Raw genomic sequence first — 26,163 nt, 5'->3', positions numbered from 1 at the left:
CGCACTGTTCCAATGCAATGACAATGAGGTAAGACACCTGCGTATGCATGGTTATAGAAGCCTTCTGTACCAGAACAAAATTTATTTATTGAATCCATCATACATGGTTGGCAATCTGATCATATTAATACAACGGACAAAATGTAGGTTAGTCAAGAAACTATATAAGGTGATATCTATAGACATGGAATTTTATAACTACAACGAAACTTTAGCTTTGTGCAGCGGCACATATAGCCAATTTTAGTCCCTCCAGTGATCCGGAAAGTTGATCAAAATCTGTAGTGAAAACGTCTGACTCCGCCGTCGCTATCTCCACTAATTCAGTTCGCAATGCTCCCTTGATTCCAATCACTATAACCTCCGCCTTCTCTTTCAGGGCGGCTGCGGCCGCTGAGACGTTATCCTGCGATTTACCTGTATGGAAAAATTAACTTGATCTTACTATATACACAGTGCACGTCGTACATTGCGTGCTTTGTGACTTGCAGGAACGATATTATTCATAACTGTGGTAGGCTATGGGTAGCAGCGACCAATTAAAGATGTCGCAACGATTTCATGAGCTATGTCCAAATCTATGCAGTGCCCGATGTCCATTCAAGGCATTCATTCATCTGGTTTGTGCTACATCGACCAGGATTGTGCAGTTGACATCATTATCACAGCATACGGCGCGCGCAACTTGTGCTGATAAGTTTTCGTGTGTGACTGTGCGGGTGACCGACAATTGACCAAACGCCAATACTTTCTACTTACCGTCGGTTATTACGACAACAACTTTGGGTACGCCCGCTCTCGCGCCAGAAGACTCCGTCAATGAGTTTCTAGACGCATATTGTAAAGCGCTTCCAGTCCGTGTTCCAGATCCCGAGTACGGCATGCGATCAATTGCTAGAACATAATACAGCATGATTACGAGCGAGCTGCTTTCTTTGAAATCGGTTTTATAAGTAGCAACCTATAAAGATATCATCCGCTTCATCGTGATCTCTCAGAGTGAAATATTCGTTCACATTTCTGTTGTACGTAATCAGGCCAAACTGAAAAAAAAATAACGATTGTTTAGTAGGTTGTAGGCATTGGATGGGAGTATTTTATCCTATAATGAACTTTCAATGGAAAGGGTATTATTGGCTGTTGCACATTTCTATATCTCATTACAGAAAAGATAGTTTCTCTATGTTAACGCTGCGACATCGATGGTCATCGCAAACGTTTCAGAAACTGTTAATTTTATCTCACTTTGAATCAGGCACTCTAATTCTCGAAGATCGACGTGTTACAGTTGATATACAGAAAATATTTGCTGTGAATACGCCATCTGCCGCCACGCGGAGGACAAAACTATTCGGCGACACAGCTTAATCGCCTTAATCCAAGGTACATGGTCACTGGTCATAAGTAGTGTTTAGCATCATTCACTGCTCCCAATAATGTTTTTGAAATGATGAAAATGTTAATAAATTGATACTGATGTACGAGACACGATAGGCTACTTTAAAACGAAATCACAGATATGATCTCGATATGATCTCCACACAAGTAATATATTACCAATTAATTAGTTCAGACAAACACGAATAGAATTAACCGTTCTTATAAGCCTCCTGACCCCATCCGCCAAAATAACCGGCTCGGAGGAAATCCTGGTACCTAACGGGTCAACGTCGAATAGTCCCGTCACCATCTGGCTCCGTACCTTCTGGCTATCACTAAACTAAACCGACCCATTTTCAGAGCGGGTCAGTAACGAAGTACTTTGGTTTATCGGAGTACTCAAGTAGTTTGTCTACTTGCACATTTACTCAAGTGATTACGATATTATACTACTTCTACTTGTACTGGAGTAGATATTAACCTCGTTACTTCTTCCATACCAAAGATGACTTTGACCACCTCTCTCTATATACCCATGTCCATCGTGATTGACTATCGAATCGACTATATGTATCACAGCAAAACAGCTGAGTATCATCCAGTTGAACGAGATGAGATATGTAGCCTAATCATCATTGGACGATGGAAACTTTTGCTCACCCTCGCAGCCTGCGGCCCCAAGTTGAATTCACCAATCACGTCTTTGATGAATCCTCTCACAATGTCGAAATTTTCGTTCCCGATACTGCTGGAACTGTCCACGATCAACAAAATGTCGGCGAGTACTTGAGGCGGGCAACTGACTGGAGCATCAGTTTTCTGCAAATACTCGAGCGGTTCAGATATAAGACATAGATCACTGTTTGCCGCAGCATGAAAGACATGGGCTCTCACAATATGTTTTAACGCAGCACCGCATGGTGAGGACTTTTTTTTGCTGCAATTCCTACGAGATATTCAACGTATTCTTCATAGTGGATGCGAGTGAGTACATATTATGAAGGCCAGTCGCGTGCACACTGCACAGGTGCACAGTAAGACAGTGTCGGTAGAGTTACCATATCGCCTCCTTTAGGAGGATTTGATCTCCTTTTTTAGGAAATCGAAAATGTCCCCGAGGACGCTTAAATGTCCTCCTTTTTGGGAATTCATCCTCCTTTATAGGTTTGACAGCCGCCGGCCAATGGACAGGCACAACGAAAAAACGCCCTAAATGACGCGAAATGTGTTTGTTTGTTTGTTCGAGCAAGTCTATTTTTTAGTCAACACAAGTGGATTTCCAGTAAAAAATTTAGAATCAGCTGTTTCCTAGTCCGGTAATCTAACTTTTGTGATTTGTAAAAGGTGTTCTCCTTTCCGGGTCCCAAAATATGGTAACCCTAAGTGACGGATAAAATCCAAATCTTTATTTCAGACCTAAATGGCCCCCTATATTCACTCTAGAATCAAAATAATATTTTTTCCATATCGAAATTCACATCCAGATATCATATCTGAATATCCAAGTTTTGAAAATCTTTCAATAGAACAGATGTCGCTATAGCCACGATAAGGGAAATTCGAACTATCATAGAGTAGAAAATAATAAAACCACTTGTACTTATAACTGAGTAAAGTCAATGGTTACTGTGATAACTTCTGAAAAAAAAATTCGGTACGTAAATTGTACTGTCGATATTACAAAATATGAAATTGCAATTTTTGATTGACCATTGGTATGAAATTTAAATTTTCATCATACTAAAATTTCAAATTTTGAAATCGGGACTTGTAAAAACGGACAGATGATGGGCAAAATCTATAAATTTTCATTTGAAGTAGAGATCTCTATTTTGTGCGCGTACTGCCTTATGGTGCACGTGGCTGACATTCCTCGTACAGTGTGCAGCACTCATTCGCAACAAGCCTCCTCAACCTATTTCGCGTAAGTCGGGTGTGCAATTCATTGGATATTTTGGCATTGGCGTACCTCGCACAGTTTGATTTGGTTTGCAATGGTTGAAACTGCCCCAGGCAAGTCCGCGAAGTTCTCCACGACCGTTGAAAAATCTCTGTCCGGTTCGGAGGCGATTTCGTTGATTTGTTCCACTTTGGCGCGGCCCACGCCCACCGCGACCACAAGGGCACCGCTGCCTTTGATACGGCTGGCCGGTGCGGACACGTCGTCGAATGAAACACCTGGAAGAACAAGATATATAAAACACTCATGGGACAAGTGCAATTATAATACCAAACGAAGTTAAAGTGTCTCATACGACCGTGATAGGCGTACCGTACATGTGTTGTGCGCATTGCGCAAAAGGCAACTAATTTTAAGAACATTTGTCTCCAATCAATGTTCATGTTACAAGTCATCAAGCGACAATGAGCATCTATCAATCTTACTCACAGACAGGTCTACGGTACAATATATAGTCAGAGTAGCGGCAAGGTAGTTATTGTTTTGCACTTGAACAGTAAGGTCGCAAATTTCTACTCAAGTACAAGGAGTAGTAACGGCTTTCAAGACATGTCAAAACTACTTCAAGTGGAAGTAGAAAATGAAGGTCTCGGAAATACTCAAGTGATTAGTTTCAAAAGTAGATTTAGTTGAGGGATCGCATATCTTAAACAGTATATAGTAGCAGATTACTTTTGAAATGGAAAAGTAGGCTACATCTTTGCGACTAATGCAATTTGATTAATGAAACTACAGATGAGAACAATTTTCGAAAATAAATTCAGTTTCCGTGGTACAGGAGCTATTTTGCAGTTTTTATCGACAAATTCACACATAAACACAAATATATCCACTATACAGAATCCAATGTCTTAAACACGAGTTGTCTAACAACAAAACCACTATAGTATGCGGTGCACGGTAGGTAAAACCTACTTGAGTACGTTGAAAGAATTATAAGTACTTCGTTAATGACTGCCTCTCGCTATAGTCATCACGTAACGTGCGTATAGCGTTCTCAAAACTCGCGGTTATCAATAAAATAGCACGAAAACTCGAACTCTCAAATGTTTACCGTCAGTGATGACGACGGCGATTTTCGGAACGTTAGGTCTTCTTCCAGCGTCGGCGGTGAACATGTTCTCATCCGCATAGCGTATAGCGCTACCAGTTAGCGTGCCTGATCCATCGTACGGTATGTTGTCGATCGCATTTGCCAATTCGGAGTAGGTAGAATGTTCGTTCAAGTTCCATAGAGGGGAGACTTCTCTATTGTAACGGATGGCGCCGAACTTGAAATAGGATCACAGATTAACGACATTATACTTGAAATTCACGTCACCAAAGTGGGGTAATGAGCCAATTTGGATGCCACAATATCTGAATCACATCCTAGAAGATATCCGAAAAAACGTTACGCAGCGCAGCAATATGTAGTTGCACGCGAATGGCGAAAGCACTGGATGGAACGATGTTTTCGTTTCATTAATTATCATGATAAACGTTAGAGTGCTACAATTATAATCGCTGTAACACGAAATTACACAATGTTATATGGGTTACGAATTAGTTATTAATAAGTAAATATATTTCTATTCCGTTTCTAAGTAGCCTATAATACTTTGACTCATATCTGACATTGCTAGAAAATGAGCCTAACTTTCCCAGCAGTAGCGAAGTTATAATGGATGACAGATGCAAGCATAGAGACATTTTTCGAATGACACCAGCAATATCTTATTCAGATAGGCACGTATATTATAGAACAGTGGTTCTCAGCCTTTTTTTAGACACGCCGCCTTTATGATAGTGAAAAATCTCGCGCCCCCCTTATCGTCATATCACAAAATCCAACCGGGATGCTAGCAAACCCATGGCATGGAACGTTATGACTGTTGATGAGAGAATTCAAAAATATGAAATTCGGTCTATATGTAGAGAAACACGCGTGGATTGGAGGTAAATCGCGAAAACAAATTTCAGTTGACCGCTTCTTCGCGTCCCCCTTCAGATACTTTCACGCCCCCCCCCCCCAAGGTTGAGAACCACTGTTATACATCGAGAGGCAAAGAGCGAGCTGTGCTTCAATTAGCATTGTGACGTAGCCTGATTGTCAGTGCTCACAATTGCGCTCACACTTCACATAGATAGAATATAGACCATTTTAGAAAAGTTCGTGTTCACAAGAACTCCAACCTTTTAGGACAGAGGTCTCAAACACGAGACACGCGGCCCACATGCGACATTTTGTGCGGCCCGCGACGGCATTTTGGAATTCCAAGTATTCAACATATATTCATGCGCCATACATCTTTTTTAGATATAAGAACTTAAAGTTCACCCTAAAACTACTATAAAAATCACTGAAATCTCACTAACTTCACACAAACTTCACTATCACATCACTTTTAAAAGCTACCTTGAGGTGGAAGATCAACTGTTACATCACATTTATAGATCATGATGATAAAACATGACCCGTTGATGATTCGTGACTGAAAATTGTGATTTGGTTTGGTGCGACCTTCTCGTAAAGTTAATCGATTTCGGATTGACTGGGTGATTAAATAAAAATGACTCGAGTTGAGTCGGGTCAAACGTTAAAATCAGAGAAGGACTTGCGACTCGGATCGGTGACTTAGTAATCCTACGGACGCAACAAACTATGAAACGGTCATGGGGAATAGTAATATATCAGAAGGTCGTAGCTTGTGTTGCGTAGGGTATATAGCTATCTAATCTATGGCAACCATTGGCATTTTGTGACTCCCGTGACGTATAGTTGGTTTCATGCTGGGTGTTGTTTGTTCTCTTTATCCATGTTATTATCGGTGGCGAGTAAGGTAGTAGATAGTATAGTACAGTGGTTCTTAAAGTATGGGTCGCGACCCAAACATAGGTCGCGAAGGGTATAATTTTGGGTCGCGACGGTACCAGAATGGTCCTAATATGTATGTAATATTATTTGAGGTCATTGCAACAACAAAAATATCTTCGCTTTTCGCGCGATTCACTGTAGTTGGTTTGAGCATATCGGAGGTCACTGAGTTTGGTACCACGGCCAATAAGCGAGACACGCGTAGAAGTCGTGACCACAACATGACTTGATCATGAAAATGTGCCGACCTTTGTATTAAACAAATTGGTTTGAATTCATGATAAGATTTTTTCAACATTGGTTTCTCTGGAAAACACCGTCGCAGACCTGGGACGCTTTAGTGTAGAGTTGTACAACGAGTGGTTGCCGGTTTATGAGGCCAAAACCCGTCCACGCTTGGACACATGAATATATGACGTTGGGCCAACATAAGGCTGGGCAAAGTGCGGTGCCAAAAAGTTCGGTGGCGATAATTGACCGTCGCCAGGTGGCCAAACCCTTCGTTATTGATATAATTGGTCGGCACCCAAATGCATTCATTTTGGTGTGTCTTGCTCGGGTCGCGAGATACAACTAAAAGTCAGATTTGGGTCGCGGTCTAAAAAGTATAAGAACCACTGGTATAGTACCTTAGTAATACCTCTACAGCTGTAACACCAATGAATTCTTCGTCGATTGGACATTTCTATTCCAGGGGTTCTTAGCCAGGGTCCGTAGACCCGATCGGGGCACGAAGCATCACATCAGGGTGTACGAGATGCATTGTGGAATTAGGCCTATATGCTGTGGAATATATCTTCTTGGCCAATTTATTCAACTGGAAAATAGTCTTCGCGCTACGCGCGATTTTATGTGAATGGGCTTTCTGATCAGAAATTGTGTTGAAAATGGACAGGGGCTACGAGAAATCTCATTTGAAGCACAAGGGGTACGATCGCTAAAAAGGTTAAGAAGCAATGCTATTACTGAGGCTCAATAATAATTATATTTAAGTTATTATTGATGTGTTCCAATAATAATCGAAGGCAAAATTTAACGCTGATTTAATTTGACTTTGGCAATGACAGTAACAATATTCTCACGACTATATCAAAACCAGGACTATGCTACATCGCTCAAATGCTCTGGTGTCAGATCAATCTTCAGTAGATTTAAAAGGTCCACTAGCTGCAATATTATGAACCGACAGTTTTACGATGTCATGATGCATCCTCTTGTATGATGTTTTTAACTCATTAATTTTGAAAAATTATGCCCGGCACAAAAACAAGTTTATTCAAATATTTGAAAATGTGATTTTTTTCCGTGTCAAGAGTGAATAATACAATAGTAAATTACATTTCCACGATGTTTGTGGAATGCCTGTCTGCAAGGTCCCGTCAAATAAGGACTACTTGGAAATTATACATTGAATATCCCTATTATTGATGCTGCGACCCGCGTCGTCATCAAAAACTAGTAAATTGGCCCGCGAGCACATTTGAGTTTGAAACCTCTGTTTTAGGGGTTCACACATTCGTAATGAATACTAATAGGGTTAACCGATACAGCGTACATCCTATCTGACTAACTATACAATTTGCAATTGTGCAATGTGCATTCATGAAACTAACGGTTTGCTGCATCGCATTGATGACTTACCTGGGTTGCATCCGATCCTATAGTGAATTTACTAGTGATTGATTTTAGGAAATTTCTGATGATGTCAAAATTTGCCTCCCTGATACTGGACGAACTATCGATTATGAAGACAATATCGGCAACTTCATTGCATGCTCCTGTGAGTATAATCATGGTGAATATGAGACAATGATGTCGGTAGGCACTATGTTGATCCTACCTATACAGATCGGGGGATCGTTACTCCATTGCATGTCGCCATCGGACTCGCAAAGCGCCGACGATTCTCCAAACACTCTGAAGCCGTCGTCGCAGATAAATGTACACGTCGAGCCAGCATTCGCACCGTCAGAGCAAGACACGTTGCCATTCGACACTGCGTCCAAAACCGGGGTACATGCTGGAATTAAAAATGTAATATTGAAATATATGTATGTTTGTAAGAGGCTGTAGCCTACATAGAGGTACAAGCAGAAGTAGCTATTTACAAGACACGTCAAACCTGCGTGAACTGGAAGTATACAATGAAGGTCCGAAAAGAAGTAAAGTAGGTAGTGTCAAAGAGTAAATTTGGCCGAGGGCTCGCATAAGTTTTAGGTGTTTATTAGAGGTTTTTACTTCCGATATTGCAAAGTGCATCTGATTAATAAAGCTACAAATCTGTGTGATTTTCGAAAAGAAATTCAGGTGCCGTGATACAGGAGTGATTTCGCCCAATTTCGACTCAACAAAATTAAATCTGTAAAAAGTAGGCTAAGTAGTTTCGCCTAAAAGACGCGCAAGTAGAGGGGGATCAGTCATAGCCTTGGAGTATTGTATGAACATAACCACAACCACCCAAGTAAGTAGTACAAGAAGGTCAACCTATTCTAATAGTAAAAGTACTTCGTCACTAACCAGTGACCGTCGCTTAAGATGTTATGGGCTTAGAGGTTAAGTTACTCTAAGGGTGGAGATCATAAAGTTAGCCGATACAGGAGGATGTTAGACGTGTGATTAAAAACTGCTAATCTCGACGCATAAAATTGAATAGGGTTACGCGCGATGATCACTCGAGGTGTCCCGAGTTTTTAATTAAGTGGTGTTATTTGTTGCATCATAATGCGAAAACGCAGTCTTGGCTGTAAGTTGTCATTTGTTGAGTGAAACGGCAGGCTGCGACTGTAATATAGGTAGAATTATCATCATCGGGAAATGAAAGTCGTACGTAATCTGTTATATACACTTTGTGTAGCGAAGAAACGGATTATAGACTATCGATAGATGTATTGCTCTGCGTTGGTGGGTACATAGTTCGTTGGTTGCCTGATGGTTTAGTGAAGGACCTAGGACCTAGGACACAATCGTCACAGTCATATAATCGAAAATAAATGCGCGTATGAATGTTACGCAGTTTTGATAGATAACTATTATCTATATTCTATAGTTTATTACGGTTTGTTAAATCGTGAGTTAAAAATTAACTTTATGCGCTGCGATCACCAGGTATCCTTAATCCTGGGTTGCTAAATCCTGATGAACTCAATAATCGACTTCATCGATCATAATCCAACTTGATGATATCCGCCCTGAGTCTAAAGCAGTGGTCTACAACCTGCATGCTGTATGCGTACCACTAGGCGAGAAGATTCATTTTTTCGGCCGAAGGGAGATATTAGTTCAGGTTTTTTCTAAACCTCGTGAATGAATTTCGTCGATAATATAAGTAGTTTCAGATATTACTGTCAGATATTTATCCATTCTCAGTCCACGTGATCAGATTAACAGGGGTATAGCTGATGGAGGGGGTTACCTTCGAAAAACTTGGGCACAAAATCAGTGATGATGCACTTTGTTGCGTGATGCTATATTTCTTGACATCCCATTCGGGTTTTCCGCATAGTAGAAATTTATTGGAATCGCCGTAACGTACCAGAAATACCTTCATTCGCGAGACGCTCACGAGTCTAACTTGATATTTCTTTACGACATAACTTAAGTAGGTGGTACGCGAGCACCGCATAAAACCTCGAAATGGTAAGTGGGCGGGATAAGGTTGGGAACCACTGGTCTAAAGGAAACAAGTATTCGGCTACATTCGAGGGAAAGGACGATGTACCCTCCCAACTCATTCAACACGCAACGTACTTGGACATTCGATTTCCGCGCAACTTTCCGTTTCCATCGACTCGTCTTCGCACCCTTGACTTCCAATTTCTCCGTTGGCGCAAATTCGAAATCTAGACCGAGTCGCTTCGCCACATGTACGTGAGCAAGAAGTCCAAGTCTCCCATAGAGACCATTCCGCCGAACATGACTAAAATAAATCGCGGTTTGTCACAACTACGTTAGTTTCATTCAGCATATCTACGAGCGCACCTCCTCACTGCAGGTACGCTCTTGAAAGCTTTGACCACCACAGCCGGGACTCCCAGCTTCGCCGTTTATGCAAAGCCTCAGCCTGGTTTGGACTCCGCCCCCGCAAGTCCTGCTGCATTCGCCATATTCAAACCACTCAGACCAATATGCACACTCGGGTCCGGAACACGATTGGTCTTCAGTCACGGGGCCTTCGCATCCGAGCTGACCGATCTCGCCGTTCAAACAGACCCTGCTGTGAACACGAATGCCTTGCTCGCTGCAAGACGCGTTACATGCGCTCCATTCACCCCAGTCGCTAAATTGGGGGCAAAGCTGAAAGAAGATTTGAATTACCCATACATAATTTCATGCAAAATCTAAATATCCATGGGCAATGGCACATACTTGCTCGTTACATTCTGAGAAACTGTTATTTCCAAGGTTATCTACAACTTCACATCCAGGATCGCCGGGCAAGCCGTTTTCGCATTCTCGGTACCGTTCCATGGTACCTCCTCCACATGACGTCGAGCAGGATCCCCAGTCCGACCATTCGCCCCACGCCGCACACGTCTGCTTGCAAAATTGCACGTGTCAGCAGAGATAATCCAAGTTATTGGCGTTGCTACTCAAGTAGCAGTAGAAGTATAACATCATAAATGCCAACTCTACTACAAGTATACAGTTATAAATTTCATAACCATGTCAAAACTATTTGGAGAGTCATTAGAAAATGAAAGGTCTGAAAATTATTAAAAAAGTAGTTTTATTACGAAGATTTAGTCGAGCGGTTGCATACTTTTAGCAGTTGATCATCAACGATAATGCAGAATGACTAATGACACAATGCTACACAGTGCACACAGGTGGAACCTTCGAAAATATTTCCAAGTCAGCTACCGTGAATATAGGCACCATTTCAATCGGTTCTCATGAAAAATTCGCTCATAAAAGTGATGCCAACTTATCCAGAATCTACGGTCTACTTTTCTTAATCTAAATAGCAAAACGTAAGTATTTTGCCACAAACTGTTCAAGTAGAACTGGAAGTAGTCTAACAACATAACTGTTTGCGTAAGGACTTCAAATAGGCAAGACCTATGAGTGTTACACACCGTCAATGTGCAGTTGCCTTCTTCGTATTCACCAATTCCGTCGTCAATTTCACAGCCGGCATCTCCGACCATACCGTTGGAACATATTCTAGTACGATCGCGGAATCCGTCGCCGCATGTCGCGGAGCAGTCGCTCCACTCTGACCATGGCGACCATTCTGGGCAGGTCTAAAAGGCGAATTACGACTCAATTATCCGTTCATCTCTAAGCACTCGGACTCGGATCTTTCTACAACGTTTTATTCTACGTGATTAAACATATCGTCGCGCTTCAATATTTCGTGAATAAACTACTTTGCATTAACTCGCTAACCCGTTCCAAACATTCGTTCTGCTCTATTTCGCCCACGCCGTTATCCAATTCACATCCGCGCTCTCCCACAATCCCATTGACACAGGTACGCGTACGTTGCGTCTCTCCCCAACCACATGTCTTGCTACAATCCATCCAAGGAGACCATAGAGACCATGACGCACACGCCTGTGATTTGGAAAAAAATATAAGTAAAGCGTCAAAGCTTCTATATCACTCCTATCTTATCGTAAGACAGACCAGAACCAGGATTGCTATCATTCGAGCCCAATTTTTCGTCGACTCGACTTAACTCGAGTTATTTTCTTAAAAATCAAAAACGACTCGACTGGACTTGAGTCACTTTGTGTATCGACTCGACTTTTACTCGCCTCGACCAAGTTATATGACTTGATAATATCCATGTGGATATATTCAAAGATCGTGAATTAGGATTCAGGACCGATTCCTGAAAATAAGCCTATAATTATAATCTATCTCTTATCTGCTTGAATAGACATGCTAAAAGTGATAAAAATGGGTATATTATGAATGCGAGGCCTTCGATATCACTCAAGAGTTTTATTAAAGTAGGTTGATTTGACTTGAAATCGATAATTGACAGTGAACACTATGACTTGGAATATAGGACTCGCCTCTAACCGATATGACTCGGACTCGACCCATTGCTCTCTGACCAGGACTCGGACTTGACTCGATATCGAATGGAAAATGGATCGACTTGATTCCAGACAAAGTACCGAAGAATAATCGATTGACTTGCGACTCTGAACCTTGTGAGTTGTGACTCATAGCTACAACTTTGTTAGACCAGATAAGGTATGACCAGTGACGTGCGGTCCAATGAGACAGGTGAGGCAGTGCCTCACCTGTCGTCTGGATGAGTAAAGGGTAGGCCACACGTACAATATTCACTAGTGATGCCACTCGCGACAATCTCACTTTTTCACCAAGATGAGTGTTACGTCATCATGGGGTGGGAAAAGGTTAACTGAGTACGGTAAGTCTTTCTCGGAACGAGAAACTGCGCCGGTACGGTAATTATTACAAAGGTATTCTGCCGTATACAAGATATGTTAGCCGACCGGATGATATGGTAGAAGTTGAAAACAACAATAAAATGCTATATGCCCATTGCACACACAGTCCAAGGCATTACTGACAGCTATTTGTTGAGGCAATACTTTCATTGGCAGTGGCATTCAATACGTTACCACTAGGGTTAGTTCGGATATCAATAATTTTCACTATCTCGATAACGGATATATCCGGATATTTGGAATTTAGCTAACCGGTTAACCGGATAATGAATGCAAAGTGAGATAATCGATTTCACGAGGTCTGCATGAAAAATGGATCGCAAAATCATTACGCAGTGTTATAGTAGATTTATACGTACACGCGCAGTACGAGCGAATACGAGAAAAATCAAGCACATTTAATGTTCACTACTTCTGCAACTCCCTCCTTATAAAGTCACTGCATCAATAGTGGCATCCTGTAGCCGGGACTGGAGTTTTGTAACAATGAGTCCACACGCATTAAATGCTCTTTCTGCTTCAACAAAAATGGGCTGAATATAGTAAAGCAGCGCTTCCTTTTTGCCCATTCTTCTGTTTAGGTGTCCAGTGCTGTAAGGACGAGTAGTTGATACTGGAATTGAGGCCGACATGATAGCTCGCTCTAATTCCTCCATGGGAAATTCACATGATCAGGCCCGTAGACAGCGGAAAAATAAGTGGGGGGGGGGTGTTTTAAATAAAACGAAGGGGTTTCGTTTTTTTTTTCGAATTTAGTATCAGTGGAAATTAATTACGCTTGCACGCAGGAAATGCGAACATTCGATGTCATCAAGTTACGCGATGTCACTCATTAATGACAATCGCTGATCATAATAGTCTTGCCGGCATATTGTCTCCAAGTCACCAAGAGATAGGAGCCAACGCATGCCAGGCCCGAGACTCGATGGTTACGCCAGCGATGATATGATATCGTTCGTACCATGCCTATTGCAGATGCGATTGTGCAGGCCAGCGATAATATCGTGAGCACCAAGCCAATGCAGGTGTGATTATGTAGGCCAGTGATCTTATAAAGTCCACAGAGCCCATTGCAGATGTGATTCTGCCAGCGGAACTATAGGCTTGTTGAAGACTCGAAAAATCAGGCCAGCAACGATAGCCGAGCTCGCGGCAATCAATGACCTAATTTGGCGATCTTCACAGCGGGAGATTGCGTCGCGTTACACACTGCATTGACGTATCCCGCTAATTGGCGACACGGTTCTCGCTAATTGGCCGAGCGCAACACTGATAATACGACTTATTGAAGCTTCCTAAAAGTGTAAAACGCATTATTACCGATACTATTCTATCCGGTTAACCGGCAGATTTATATCCGGATATCGGATAATAAAAAAACCTGCGGTTAACCGGTTAACCGTTATCCGGATAATCCAACCCTAGTTACCACATATATTTCAGCAGTCAAATGCGGTATCATAGTGATTTATTTATCTGCGATTGGCTTGGTAGCCTACTGGTCTGCTGCCAAGAGCTTTGTAGGGCACAACAACTGCTTGATGATCAAGTCGGAAAATCGGCGTAATAAAATATCCAGTAGTAGCCCTGATATGCACATTGCACAGACAGTCCAAGGCATTACTAGTAGTTATTTGTAGAGGCAATACTTTCATTGGCAGTGGCATTCAATAAATGAATACATATTTCAGCAGTCAAATTTGGGTATCATAGTGATCTATTTATCTGCGATTGGCTTGGCGTTAGTCCGTTGCAGAGAGCTTTGTAGGGCAGAACAGCTGCTTGATGAATGAAGTGACCACGATGATCAAATCAGAAAATCGGCGTAATAAAATATCCAGTAGTAGCCCTGATCCCTTGATATCATGCATGGGTTGGGTATCCGTGATAGTTTTGATCAGATTTTGTAATCTCCTCGTCTATCATTGTACGGCCCGTTTCGTTATCGTTGTACATCGTTTTACATACCTTGTGTTATAATTTAAACATTTTAATTCTTGTGCCTGCAAGAGCCAGCATTTGCACCCATTTCAAATACCATACAGGTCTGTATGCTACAATGTATCACCTTCCAGGCTAGGTCCGTACACGGCGGAGGTCTCCGAACAACTGATCCATATATTTCACAATAATCTTTTTGTCGGCTGTGACGTAATACTGTCACAACAAGATTCACTAGCGAGCTCGCGAGTGAAACGCATCGGTAGCGACTTCACTATAGCGACCTCGCTAGCGACCTAGCTAGCGCTCGCTGGCGACGGAGTGGAGCAAAGAAATAAACGGAGTCGCTAGCGAATTTCGGTACCGTGTGGCCGACCCTTGAGTGAAAATTGTGAAACCCCTCCATGAGTCGATGATTATATTGATGTTACACATCCACGTTCATAAATAACTAAATTTGAACATCCTTTTCATCCAACATCATCAATTTACATCATTATTATCAAAAATACACCGCGAAAAGAGAGGTGAGGCCACTGGCGTAGCCAGGGAGGGGCGAAAGGGGCGGTCGCCCCCCCTCAAATGTTTGGAAAGTTTTCGTAAAATGTATAGATATTACAGTATTTATGGGCAGATGTATGTAACCTAAAATTTTTCTTCGCGCTTCGCGCGATTTATTGTTCATTAATGTCCTGATTTTATTATCGGTATCACGAACTCTTTCCGCAAATACCCATTGTAGAATTTAGCTGTATTCTCTATTATGAAAATACAACAGTACCAGTAGATACACACTAGAGTAGCCCGAGGTCGTTGGGTTGATTGAGTCTATAGGAGTGTCGGTTCAGTATGGGGGTTGGGGACTGTTAGCCTAGGCCACTTCCGTTCCGGGACACACGAAGATATATAAAGTAGGCTACATGCGACTCCGCAAAGTGCGCTCCCAAAATGATTGACGGCCATAAAACCGACCCATGTATTCCGAAAGCCTTCGAGAAACATTTTCGGGTACTTAAATGGCTGCATGGCGGTTAATGATCCTGTCCCTGCAATCAGGCCTCACCAACACAAATGCGACTGCATGGCATAAGAAAATATCACCACTTCACGTTAAAAAGTGCTAATTTGTAATTGAACGAGTCTGATTAAAGGAGTTTTTTTTATTTGGTCTGATTTGTATCAACGATTTCAATCTTTAAAGTATAGCGTCAATCTGTACCAGAGGTTACGAACTAACCGTGCTTCAATGAAGTGATAAGAATGGACACCACTTGTTCATATAGACGCACCAATATTATTGATCAAATTAATCCTTCATTTATTCAAAAATAATTACGTTCTGCACGTTCTATAGAACAGGGGCGGCCAACCCGTGGCCCGCGAGAAGGTTTTGAGAGACCCGCGGGTTGATTCTCGAAAATACTAATATTATCAAAAAATAAATCACCAAAACCAAATAACCAAATTTTGTTTAGCTTGACCGCGAAATTTGGGATTTTGACGACTAAAATAACAGTTCCGACGCACGCCACATTTTTCGTAGATCGTCCTATATAATGTACAATATTTCGCGCGGCTAGGTCGGGGATCCACCAGAAGTTTTAATGTCATAATTGTTATTGATTTTGATAGTATAAATATAAGTATTGTTTTCACCGTTACCTATTATCCGGTACGCTCCTGTCGGAAGAGTAAAAAAAGTTCATCAACATTCATATGGAACATATAGTTCAAGATGTATAATTAAGCGCCCCCCGAATGTTTGATGACACCACTTCTATCAGCCCTGCCGGTAAATCTGATAATGAAAACGTATTTGCAATATGCAAATAACAATATAATGAACCAATTTCATTCATTAACCAAGAAAAATGTTCGCGCTTCGCGCGAAGGTGTTGTCGTAGGGGTTTTCCACAATCATCATACTATCACATCATTTCTGTGAATGGAATATATATATAACGATCACCCCAGATGTTGTGTTAATCATCCAATAAGGGTTCAAGTCCATCGTTTTATTTACCTATTTTTCTTTATCTTTAACGTTCATTTAGCCTACGTCATGGAATTTTTCGCCCCCCCCAAATATTTTTTCTGGCTACGCCCTTGGGTGAGGCACAGGTGAGGCACGGGCGGGTCGTGCCTCATCTGAAACAATGCAATTGATCATAAATAGGTCGGAATTATTGATAACTGGTATCAATGAAACGCTATGGTCACACTAATTCCGGAAATCCAAATATTTACAGTGTCAGGGCACCAGAACCCCCAAAAATCGCCAAGGAAGGTGACCTTCGCCTTTATTACAGACAATGCCATCGTAGAGAAACAATGGCTAGGTGAGGCACAAACGAATCTGCTTCATGGAGTATTCGCTAACAATTGAACAATCGAAACATTTTGAAACGCGCTATCGATTTCGGAATCCAACAGTCTTATGGAAATTATATAAGAAGCGACGGCCAATGCGTAATGCGAAGCTAATACATTCCCTTATACTTATGTAGCTGTTATGCATTTTGCATCCATAGCTACGTTGTGGTATGTAAGATCCGTCCCAGCAGGGTGCCAGTAATCTTCCCGCGCAGCACCCGATATCTAACCTCATTTCCCACGACCTTAATCTCGTATCGATAAAGTAGTCTGCGAAGCACGTGCTTTGAGAGATCGCCATTGTAGCGCCGTAGCGGGCGTGCTCGCTCCAGAGTCGTATACAGGCAATTAGATACATCTAACTTTGTTCTTTCTATATTCCTTAATATATTGCAGTATGATTTGAACCTGGTAAATCTACAAGTTTCTGACCACTAATTAGCCTACTACTATTTGGCTGTTCTGTGCTATTAGAGAAGGCTCCTTGGATCTGCGTGTGTGATCAGGATTGCAAGAGTGTACTCAGAGCGGTCATTAGTCAGTGACTAGTGCGTACAACGGGAACTGTAGCTGTAGCGTCGACTCCAATCAAGCACTATACCAGCGTGTCTTGCAACAAGTCGTTGCAGCGACCGCTTCATGGTATGTACTTGCATAGGCTTCATTGTCGTTGTTCGTGTCCTTTATGCTGTGTTCGACTGCAATCCCTTTAACCCCCTATTATGGTATGTGATAGCCATAGCCATATACCTACAAAGCCTGCGTTGTTGTTTGTGGTCAGTGGTGCCACTCCTAAACACTGGATCTAGTGTATTTTGACTTGACCTATAGTGCATTTTCTTTCGAAATTCGGCAAATCTAGTGTTTTTTCACTGAAAAAAATGTAAATGAGGACGTTTATTTGATTTTCTTCGAATAATTCATACCGGAAGGCCTACTTGAAGAGATAGTAATTATTATTTGTCTGAACGTGCCCATTTAGCACAATAGGACCAGTCCTACATGTATCATAGAATGTGGAATTGCAACGGCTATCAGGGTGCAAAGAAAATGCTCTCTATACCCGCTGCTGTTGTTATTATTCACATTTTAGGTCTCTTTATCAGGTGCTTTACGTGCTTGCGTGCTTGTTGTGTGTGTATGTGGGGGGGGGGGGGCGTGACTCACCAGCCATGAACCTCACCGCACGTCACTGGGTATGATATACTTGGGGTAGGCAAACCGGCTCGCGAGCCGCATCTGGGTCTTTAATGATTGCGCAAATGCACATGCGTTTCGCCATTTCTGGTAGCGAGAGGTTTTACCTGATTATATATTGATGTATTCAATCACGTAATAACAATATGGTTGTTTCTTTCCTTATGGTTTACGTAACACTCGTAAAATACAGGGAAAAGTGTCAATGCCAGGTTATAACTCTGCATTTGACCTCTCGAATCAAGTTCACGTAAGCGTTTCACCCGCAACAATGGGGCATGGTCATTGGTCATCGATCGATCATAAATCATTGTGTTCCACAATGAACTTGATATAATTAATCACGGTGGCGCAGGTCACGATCATTTTCGGACTAACAATGGTGAATACGGCTCTTCCATTTGTATTATAAAGGCTATCAATAACTACGGAGTTTGGCCAAGTAGATGTCGTTGAGCGATAATGGTATGAAAAGAAACTATGAACAGGAAAATTGAACTTTTAAAACAGATTGAGGGTATAGAGTTTGCATTCAGTGATAATGAAGGTCAGCCGCTAGCGCCTTATCTGTCAAGATTCGCTCAGTAAGTACAAAGCTAATAACTTGAAACGTCATTACGAAACTAAACACAAAAACTTTGCCACAAGTTGCCCAACGAAAACAGATTTACGGAGCAATAAGATTACCGAGCTGAAATCTTCCTTAAATGCTCAGCAGTACTTGAAAGAACTGCTCCGCATGGCTTTGATCTCATATCAGCCTGATTTCAAACACCTAGCAACCCAGGTCGAGACGCACAGTATCACCGCACAATAATAAACTTAATTCGATATAGCCTAGCGTGACGGAATAAATTCGTATTTTTGAATTTTTGTGTTGTGGCTCTTTTCAAACTAAGATTTTTGATATGCGGCTAACGCATGAAGCAATCTGCCCACCTCTGTGATATACTAAACATATAGATAGAAAAATGAATGGATTTCATTTCATTTCACTAATGAAACAGAAAGCTATGAGAGTCAGTTGTCATCAGTTGGTACTAATGAATCGAGCGGCATCGAAAGCCTGCCTATCATTGTACCGACAGCTACACCAATGATCTTACTGCTGTATTGCATTCCACTTCCTGTACATAGTCTCCTTCGCCACACCCTTCACCCAAATGTCCGTTGATGCATATCCGAGTCCTCGATTGCACACCGCCACCACATGGGGTATTACAACCCGACCATATAGACCACTCGCTCCATGTCGGGCAATCTTCAGCGCTCTGGAACATTTTCATTCTTTACTATGATACATAAGAAGCTTCCTATGATTGGGATACTTACAGCACCGCCACACATTTCAATTTCCTCGCGCTCTCCTCGACAACCCGCTTCGCCCGGGGTCCCGCCTGTGCATTCCCTCGTACGGCTTCTGTCGCCGCCACCACATGTCGCGCTACACGATGACCACTCGCTCCACGAGTCCCAGTCGGCGCACGATCCATTCGAGCAAACGTCTCTTTCGATAGACTCTCCCAGACAATCAATTCCCGGTTCCCCGTCGATGCATACCCGTTGCCTTGTTGATTCACCTTCTCCGCATGTGGTGCTACAAAGCGACCAGGGTGACCACTCGCCCCAAATTGGACAGTCCTTAATATAAGGAGTAATTTAACGAATGTTTTCTGACAAAGCGATTACTCTTCCAAATATTCATAAAATCGATACAAGTAGTATATTATGGAGCATGCGTTGCTAGTGTGTCAGCGTACCGATTGAAATGTATTATATATAACCTAAATCGTAATTAGTAAATTATCGTACGATGATCATTATATTGCATTTTGTGTATGTTCAACGTTTTCTTTTCAGAACGGATCAACTTCGATGCAGACTGATCAGATACGGCCAACCTTTTACGAAACATTACGTCCCCCTATAGAAAAGAATGGCCGCCAGGTGGAATCATAGCGGGTAGTATTCAAAATTTGAAATCTGAAGGACGTTAAAGAAAGATGATTCATTTCGGCTACAGCGAGCGCAAAAACAATACGACTGTTTGGCAACATAGCGTATGTGATAAATGCTATATATTTTTCGAAATTACGCGAAGAGATGGGTTGCCATACAAATAACGACCGCATCACACACTTCGAATACTAGTCAGCCCTCCAGATGACCAGGCCACAATATATGACCCATCGATTTCGCCTACCGACACATGCCGTATTCATTTTTGTCGCTTCCTTTTATGTCATCCTTTCTTTAATCAAGTGTATACATACCTCCTATTTACATGCTCTAGGCCAATGTGGGTGTCTGAATATAATACTATACTTCGAGTGGTTTCGGCACACTCCTATCTTTTCATGATATCGCAATGTCGTGGTGCTTTGATTTGGTGATGATGATGATGATGATGATGGCGACAAAATAAACTACTAGCCAACCTCGGCTTCGCGGTCATTATTTGTAATTGATTCGGCGGGACATAGCGATCTAGCTATGCTAAATATTCATGCCTAGTTTCGATATCTGAGATGAAATGACATGACCATGAAAATGACTGTGCTGTACCGGCTCGATGCATTGCGTAAATTCGATCATGCCATCGAAACACGTAATGCCAGGTATCCCGGGTACGCAATCCTTCAAACGGCTTTTGGCGCCGACACCGCAAGTGACCGAACAAACACTCCAGGGTATATCCCAAGAAGTCCATTTCTGGCATTTCTTAAACTAAACCAGGAATATATATAAATTGGTGAAATTTGGTCTACTCTCCCGAGGATCTGATCTAAAAGTTATGCAAATAGGTATTATGCTTTTTTATTTATTTATTACCAACACGACTTGTGACCTAAAATCGCGAATGAAAAGGCAAATGAGGGGGGTTAAAATATCAATCATGTCTAATATCTGTGTACCTTTATGAGAATCAAAATACAACTTTCTTTATCCTTAACGACTTTCAGAACCAAACACAATTTAACAGACTCACAATTTATTCACGCTGACTTGGTATTGATTCAAATCAAATGCATTTCCCCGTTTCTCGTGACGATGATATGTGCTCATCGCTCATTACGATATCAACTTGTATATAATGCGTTAAACTGAGGTGGTCAAAGTAGTCAAGGAAGGCTACTCGGCTACTCAAGTAGAACTAGAAGTAGCGACACATAACTCTTGATGGCTGGCTTGCCCCAACGAACAAGATTATCCCAGTACTACCGCAAAAACAAAATTCTAAAATTTGACGATATTTTTACATTTGAAGTAGCTAAATTTATGCATCAATATTTTTAAAATGAATTGCCTCCTGTGGTTAATGATTTCTTCGCCCTTGCTCAAACTGTTCACTCACATAATACCAGATTTTCTTCCCAAGGTAACATCTATTTTCATCGACCCACAAGTAACCTCACAAAGAAATCGATCGACTATGCCGGTCCTGTCATATGGAATGCTATACCCTCATCAATACGGGACCTCCTATACCACTCCTTCAAAAAGTAATTATTCAGTCACCTCATCTCCCGTTACCAATGATCCGCTTGTCTCACACCAATTTTTTTAGTTTCTTCAGTATTTTATTTTTATGCTGAGCTGAATTGATTGATCCCAACCAATGCATCCAAATTTATGACACGATATCTGTATTTGTTAATGCAGGGTGTGATCAGACTAGTTGACCCTACCCAGAGTCATATCGGTCACACCTTGTCCTATACCGTTAAGTTCATTTATTGTTGTTTCATGTGCCAATGATGTTTTCTTTACGGTTGGACAAATCAATAAATATCTCTCTTTCTCTCTCTCTCTCTCTACTCAAGTATTAGGAGAAGTAGTTCTTTCAGGAGCAGCCCGAAACCACTTGAAGCAGAATTTAGTGTCTTTGAAAACTACTGAAGTATATAAGTAGTTTGAAATGCAGTTATAAATATACGCTCTCGTGGACCGTCTAAATCAGGAAACTGACAATTGCGAACGGTGCAGTGAGCTAGGTTTGTGCTGCTATACATCCCATACAGGAGGTCCTGGTTTCAAACGGTATACGGATTTGACCGCATCATGTGATACAAATAATAGCTTTGCTACATCTTTTTCACCCCAGTCTCATGTTTCAGCGTAAAGTTAACGTTAACGTTAACATAACTGTAACGTTATGGCGCACTCCCTCGCATTACAGTATAGCGGAAAATCAGAAATACTTGCGTACTGCAAGTAACGGAAAGCTACTTGCGTACTTCGAAAAAGTAGTAGTATGCTACTTCGTTACTGGCCCCCTCTGGCGTTCAATTCTTCATTCGGAAGACCAAATATGAATGATATGCCAGAATAGCGTTAAAGACACGTGTGAAGATTGGACTATCCTACTAGGAATATATATAATAACATGCGTAAAATATACTTGAAGATATATTAGTCTACCCTGGTGTTGCAATCCTTATTCTCGATTGATTCACCGGGGCACTGTGATCCAGCAAGTCCGTGCTCACATATTCGGAAGCGAAGAACGCTTCCTTCGCCGCAAGACGAGCTGCAGTCGGACCAATCACCCCACGATGTCCACTCGGGGCACAACTGGAAGAAAGATTACACTCACCGATGTATTGTTCACTGATGAGTGTCACCGTTTCAACGTATATTCTACCAACAAACCTGTTCGTTGCACAATCTACTATCGACCGGATCTCCAATACAATCCGCGCCTGCATCTCCTCCTATACAGGTACGGAATCGCATGTTTTGTCCGTCACCGCACGTGGATGAACATTCTGACCAGACTCCCCAGCCGGACCAACTCGGACAGAGCTGCAGAATAGAACCGATATCCATGATATGAGTCTCAATATCTAAGATAATGACTGTGTTATACCTTTTCGGAGCATTGCTTTTCTTCCGTGGCGCTACCTACACATTCCAGGCCAGATATCTCGGGTTCGCATTTCCTGGAACGACTTGCTACGCCGGTACCGCATGTGGCCGAACAAACACTCCAATTACCCCAGACCGTCCATTCAGGACATTTCTGAAACGGAATCATGAATTTCTATAAATAGATGGAATTTAGTCTGCACCTCCCCTAGAATGCCCTCTACGATTTACGCAAATAGGCGTCGTTATGATGTTTTGTCTTTCAGGCCATTATGAGAACGATTTGTGATCTAAAATTGCTCAAATAGGAATCCAAAATTAGTTCGGTTCAAATATCAATCATAGCAGTTTCTTCAAAGCGATCAAAATATACTCCGCGTTAAGAAACTTCATAACCAGACGCAATTTAACGGAATCATAATTCTATTACGCTGAATTAGTATCGAAGCAGATCAAACACATTTACCCGGTTCCGTTCTAATTCTCGTGACGATGCTATGCGCTCATCGCTCATTAAGATATCAGCTTATATATAGTGCGTTCAATTCGTCATTCGCAAGACCTAATCTTAGTGATATTCCGGGATATTTCCGAGCCTTTAACGGTGGGTGTCAAGGGAAGATTGGCGTATTCGAGTAAGTCTATGTAATAGCCAGTTTAGAAATATATTGATCACTAAAAAACACGGAAATAAGATGCATTTCGGTAGGCGCGTGTAAACAACAATACCAAGACTTCACAACTTGACGGATATTGTTATATAGGTGATATGAAGACGGCTCCAGAACAACAGTTAAAGACAAGGATATGTAAGATTTACACCGCTTGCAAATCGTATATTTGTGACAGGCACCATAATACCAAATGTCGCGACGCTAAGATAGATAAACGTTTACCACACATATCGTAACATACCATAGCAGTACATGTCTGGATCTCCATCGATTCACCCTCGCAGTCTTCGCCGTCGGTCCCTCCTGGACATGTTCGCACTCTGACCTGACTGCCTTCGCCGCAAGTCGCATTGCAAATAGACCACACACCCCACCGCGACCAGGTCGGACATAAAATCGAGCTGCATTGTTCTGTTTGAAGGGATGAACCGACGCATTCATCGCTTTCTTCGTCGCCCCTGTTACACGTCCGACCGCGAATGCGTGTTCCGCCACCGCAAGTTATTGTGCATCCCGTCCAAGTACCCCATTCCGACCATCTTGGACACGGCTGTGTGTCCAGAGCGCATACTGTAAATTATGCTGCCACCACCGAGAAATGTTACCGAGTGTTTTACCTGTGGGTTGCAAGTCGCTGTTTCGGCAACTTCTCCGATACAGCCTTCCGTGCCCGCTTCCCCTCCATCGCACTGTCTCTCCCTTGCTTGAGTACCGCCGTCGCAAGATGATGAACATTCGGACCACTGTAGCCAGTTCGACCATTTCGGGCACGCCTTATAAAGTACATGTATATATAATATTAATGGTGACATTACCAATACCAAAACACAGTCAGAAAACCATATGATCAAAAAGTATGAACGTGACGATTTTTCAATTTGACACGATCAAATCCACAACCAAAAATACGTGAGAATGCGAGTGGCTTCGTCCTATAACTAATGCAATCCATTATGGCACCTTTTCTCCGCATGCGATATCTTCCTCAATGACACCAAGACAATCTCCGGATCCGGGCTCCCCTCCCATACACGATCTGCGTCTCAGTAATTTCCCTCCTCCACACGTAACGGTGCAGGATGACCATTCTCCCCAATTATCCCACACGGGACACATCTACGATACAGCTTGCATTTTAAATACCATTCAATGAATGAAACACAATATGTTGTTTGCGAACATCCCGCATCCGAAATTCTAGACTTCCTCACTATTATGAACTTGTGTGTATCTAATCGGTAACCGCAAGTGACGTTCGGGCAAAACATGACTAATAAATAGTCAAACTTACCTGAGTACCGCAAGCTTGAGTTTGCTCTTCAGGGCCGCTACATCCAAAATCGCCCGGCTTTCCATTGACACATTCCCGCATACGACGTGTTGCGCCTCCACCACACGAAACTGAACATTCACTCCATAATTGCCAAGGTCCCCAATATTCGCAGTCCTATATCAATAAGAATGTCCATTTCATTGAGTTTTTTTAGGCTGCGATTATGCAAGGCGTGTCGAATAAACATGCAGATTAGGTGCTCGGTATGGTTAAAATAAAAAAGAAGTTTTGTTAGAACCTGTAAAACACAATGCATTAGTTATACCTGCAAAGCAAAGTTATGATTTTCCTGTAACAAAAGATAAGTTAATGTTTGAAACGGCTCTTCGAAATTAAAACGTAAGCTCAAACCTGCACCCATGTAAATTTTAATTACACATAGGCTGCTGACGTTCCAGTCGTTAGTACAGTAAGTCACTCCAGAACAGCGTTTTGAAAGAAGCGAAGGAAAACGGACATCGTCGACAGGGCCGTCTAGGTCCTGAAAAGTAAGCAATCGTGCATATAATCATATTCTTTTGCTGAATGATTTCTAGATAGCAAACATGGACCTTTTGAGAAACACTGGAGGCAATTTCGTATATGAAAAAGAGGAGTTATCTTATTTGCCGACGGCAAGTCCATTGAATGGGTATTGTTTCATGATTCAGCGATGCATGTTTAACGACCTCATACGAATGGGTCTGCGATCTGTACACTGAAATAGTAGAGCCCTCTGTCTTCATTTACATCGCATTCAGAAAGTCGTCGCCATGGCCATTAATATGGGTCTATTCGATTATTATACATTACTACGAACATGGCGACGGATAAATGTGTTTCCGTTCCCTATGTCCTGCTACAGAACGCAATAACCAAGACACGCATTTTAACGACGAATCTGATAACTGACTTCGTGTTGCTAAGATAGAAGAGTCAGCGCTCACGTCTGGCTTTCCTTAATATGTAACGTGAATGAGACTCGAAGGCTGGATAACAAAATATGAAGTTTAATCTTGTCTAACGAACTTCTGACTCAATCACGGAGAGAAAATACTTCCCTGATCAAAAGCGCAATAGGAGAATCGCTTGACTCATTGTGATGACATTGACCACCTGTACAATATGCATCGTCTACATTTCCAGGATTGCGCAGTGTAATTCCAGATTTG

General features: G+C 42.0%; 1 protein-coding gene across 3 annotated transcripts; it reads right to left on the bottom strand.

Annotated features, from left to right (window-relative positions):
- Nucleotides 1-62: 62 nt before the first annotated feature.
- LOC145441308 (A disintegrin and metalloproteinase with thrombospondin motifs gon-1-like) lies at nt 63-25,867 on the bottom strand. 3 transcript variants are annotated; one of them, XM_080319136.1, is made up of 24 exons: nt 25,364-25,867; nt 24,971-25,126; nt 24,640-24,795; nt 24,297-24,452; nt 23,921-24,229; nt 23,007-23,159; nt 22,790-22,942; nt 22,559-22,711; nt 20,702-20,857; nt 19,469-19,777; nt 19,243-19,407; nt 11,586-11,753; nt 11,273-11,440; nt 10,563-10,730; nt 10,176-10,490; nt 9,945-10,113; nt 8,038-8,217; nt 7,839-7,975; nt 4,395-4,611; nt 3,350-3,558; nt 2,041-2,199; nt 962-1,043; nt 760-894; nt 63-417 (listed from the first exon to the last, which is right to left on the bottom strand). In XM_080319136.1, the coding sequence occupies exons 2-24, from the start codon at nt 25,049-25,051 to the stop codon at nt 212-214; spliced, it is 4,104 nt and encodes a 1,367-aa protein (XP_080175262.1). In that variant the 5' UTR covers nt 25,052-25,126; nt 25,364-25,867; the 3' UTR covers nt 63-211. The 3 variants fall into 3 exon arrangements, with proteins under 3 accessions (XP_080175262.1, XP_080175260.1, XP_080175263.1); XM_080319134.1 differs by having other exon boundaries at nt 24,971-25,867; XM_080319137.1 differs by lacking the exon at nt 20,702-20,857 and having other exon boundaries at nt 24,971-25,862.
- Between the last annotated feature and the right edge of the window lie 296 nt (nt 25,868-26,163).

This window comes from Botryllus schlosseri, chromosome 6, assembly GCF_051294905.1.
Source record: "Botryllus schlosseri isolate E-star chromosome 6, Bs_hap1, whole genome shotgun sequence".
Lineage (NCBI taxonomy): Eukaryota > Metazoa > Chordata > Ascidiacea > Stolidobranchia > Styelidae > Botryllus > Botryllus schlosseri.
Note: the sequence above shows the minus strand (reverse complement) of the source record. Positions and strands in the feature narration are given on the sequence as shown.

Excerpts from the sequence above, each read along its gene's own strand:
- LOC145441308 (XM_080319134.1), bottom strand. The coding sequence starts at position 25,051 with ATGCGGGAATGTGTCAATGGAAAGCCGGGCGATTTTGGATGTAGCGGC. Across the intron at positions 10,731-11,272 it reads AAGGCAACTGCACATTGACG|ACGTGTGCGGCGTGGGGCGA; the intron begins GTGTGTAACACT and ends TTTTGCAAGCAG. Across the intron at positions 10,491-10,562 it reads TCTCAGAATGTAACGAGCAA|CTTTGCCCCCAATTTAGCGA; the intron begins GTATGTGCCATT and ends ATCTTCTTTCAG.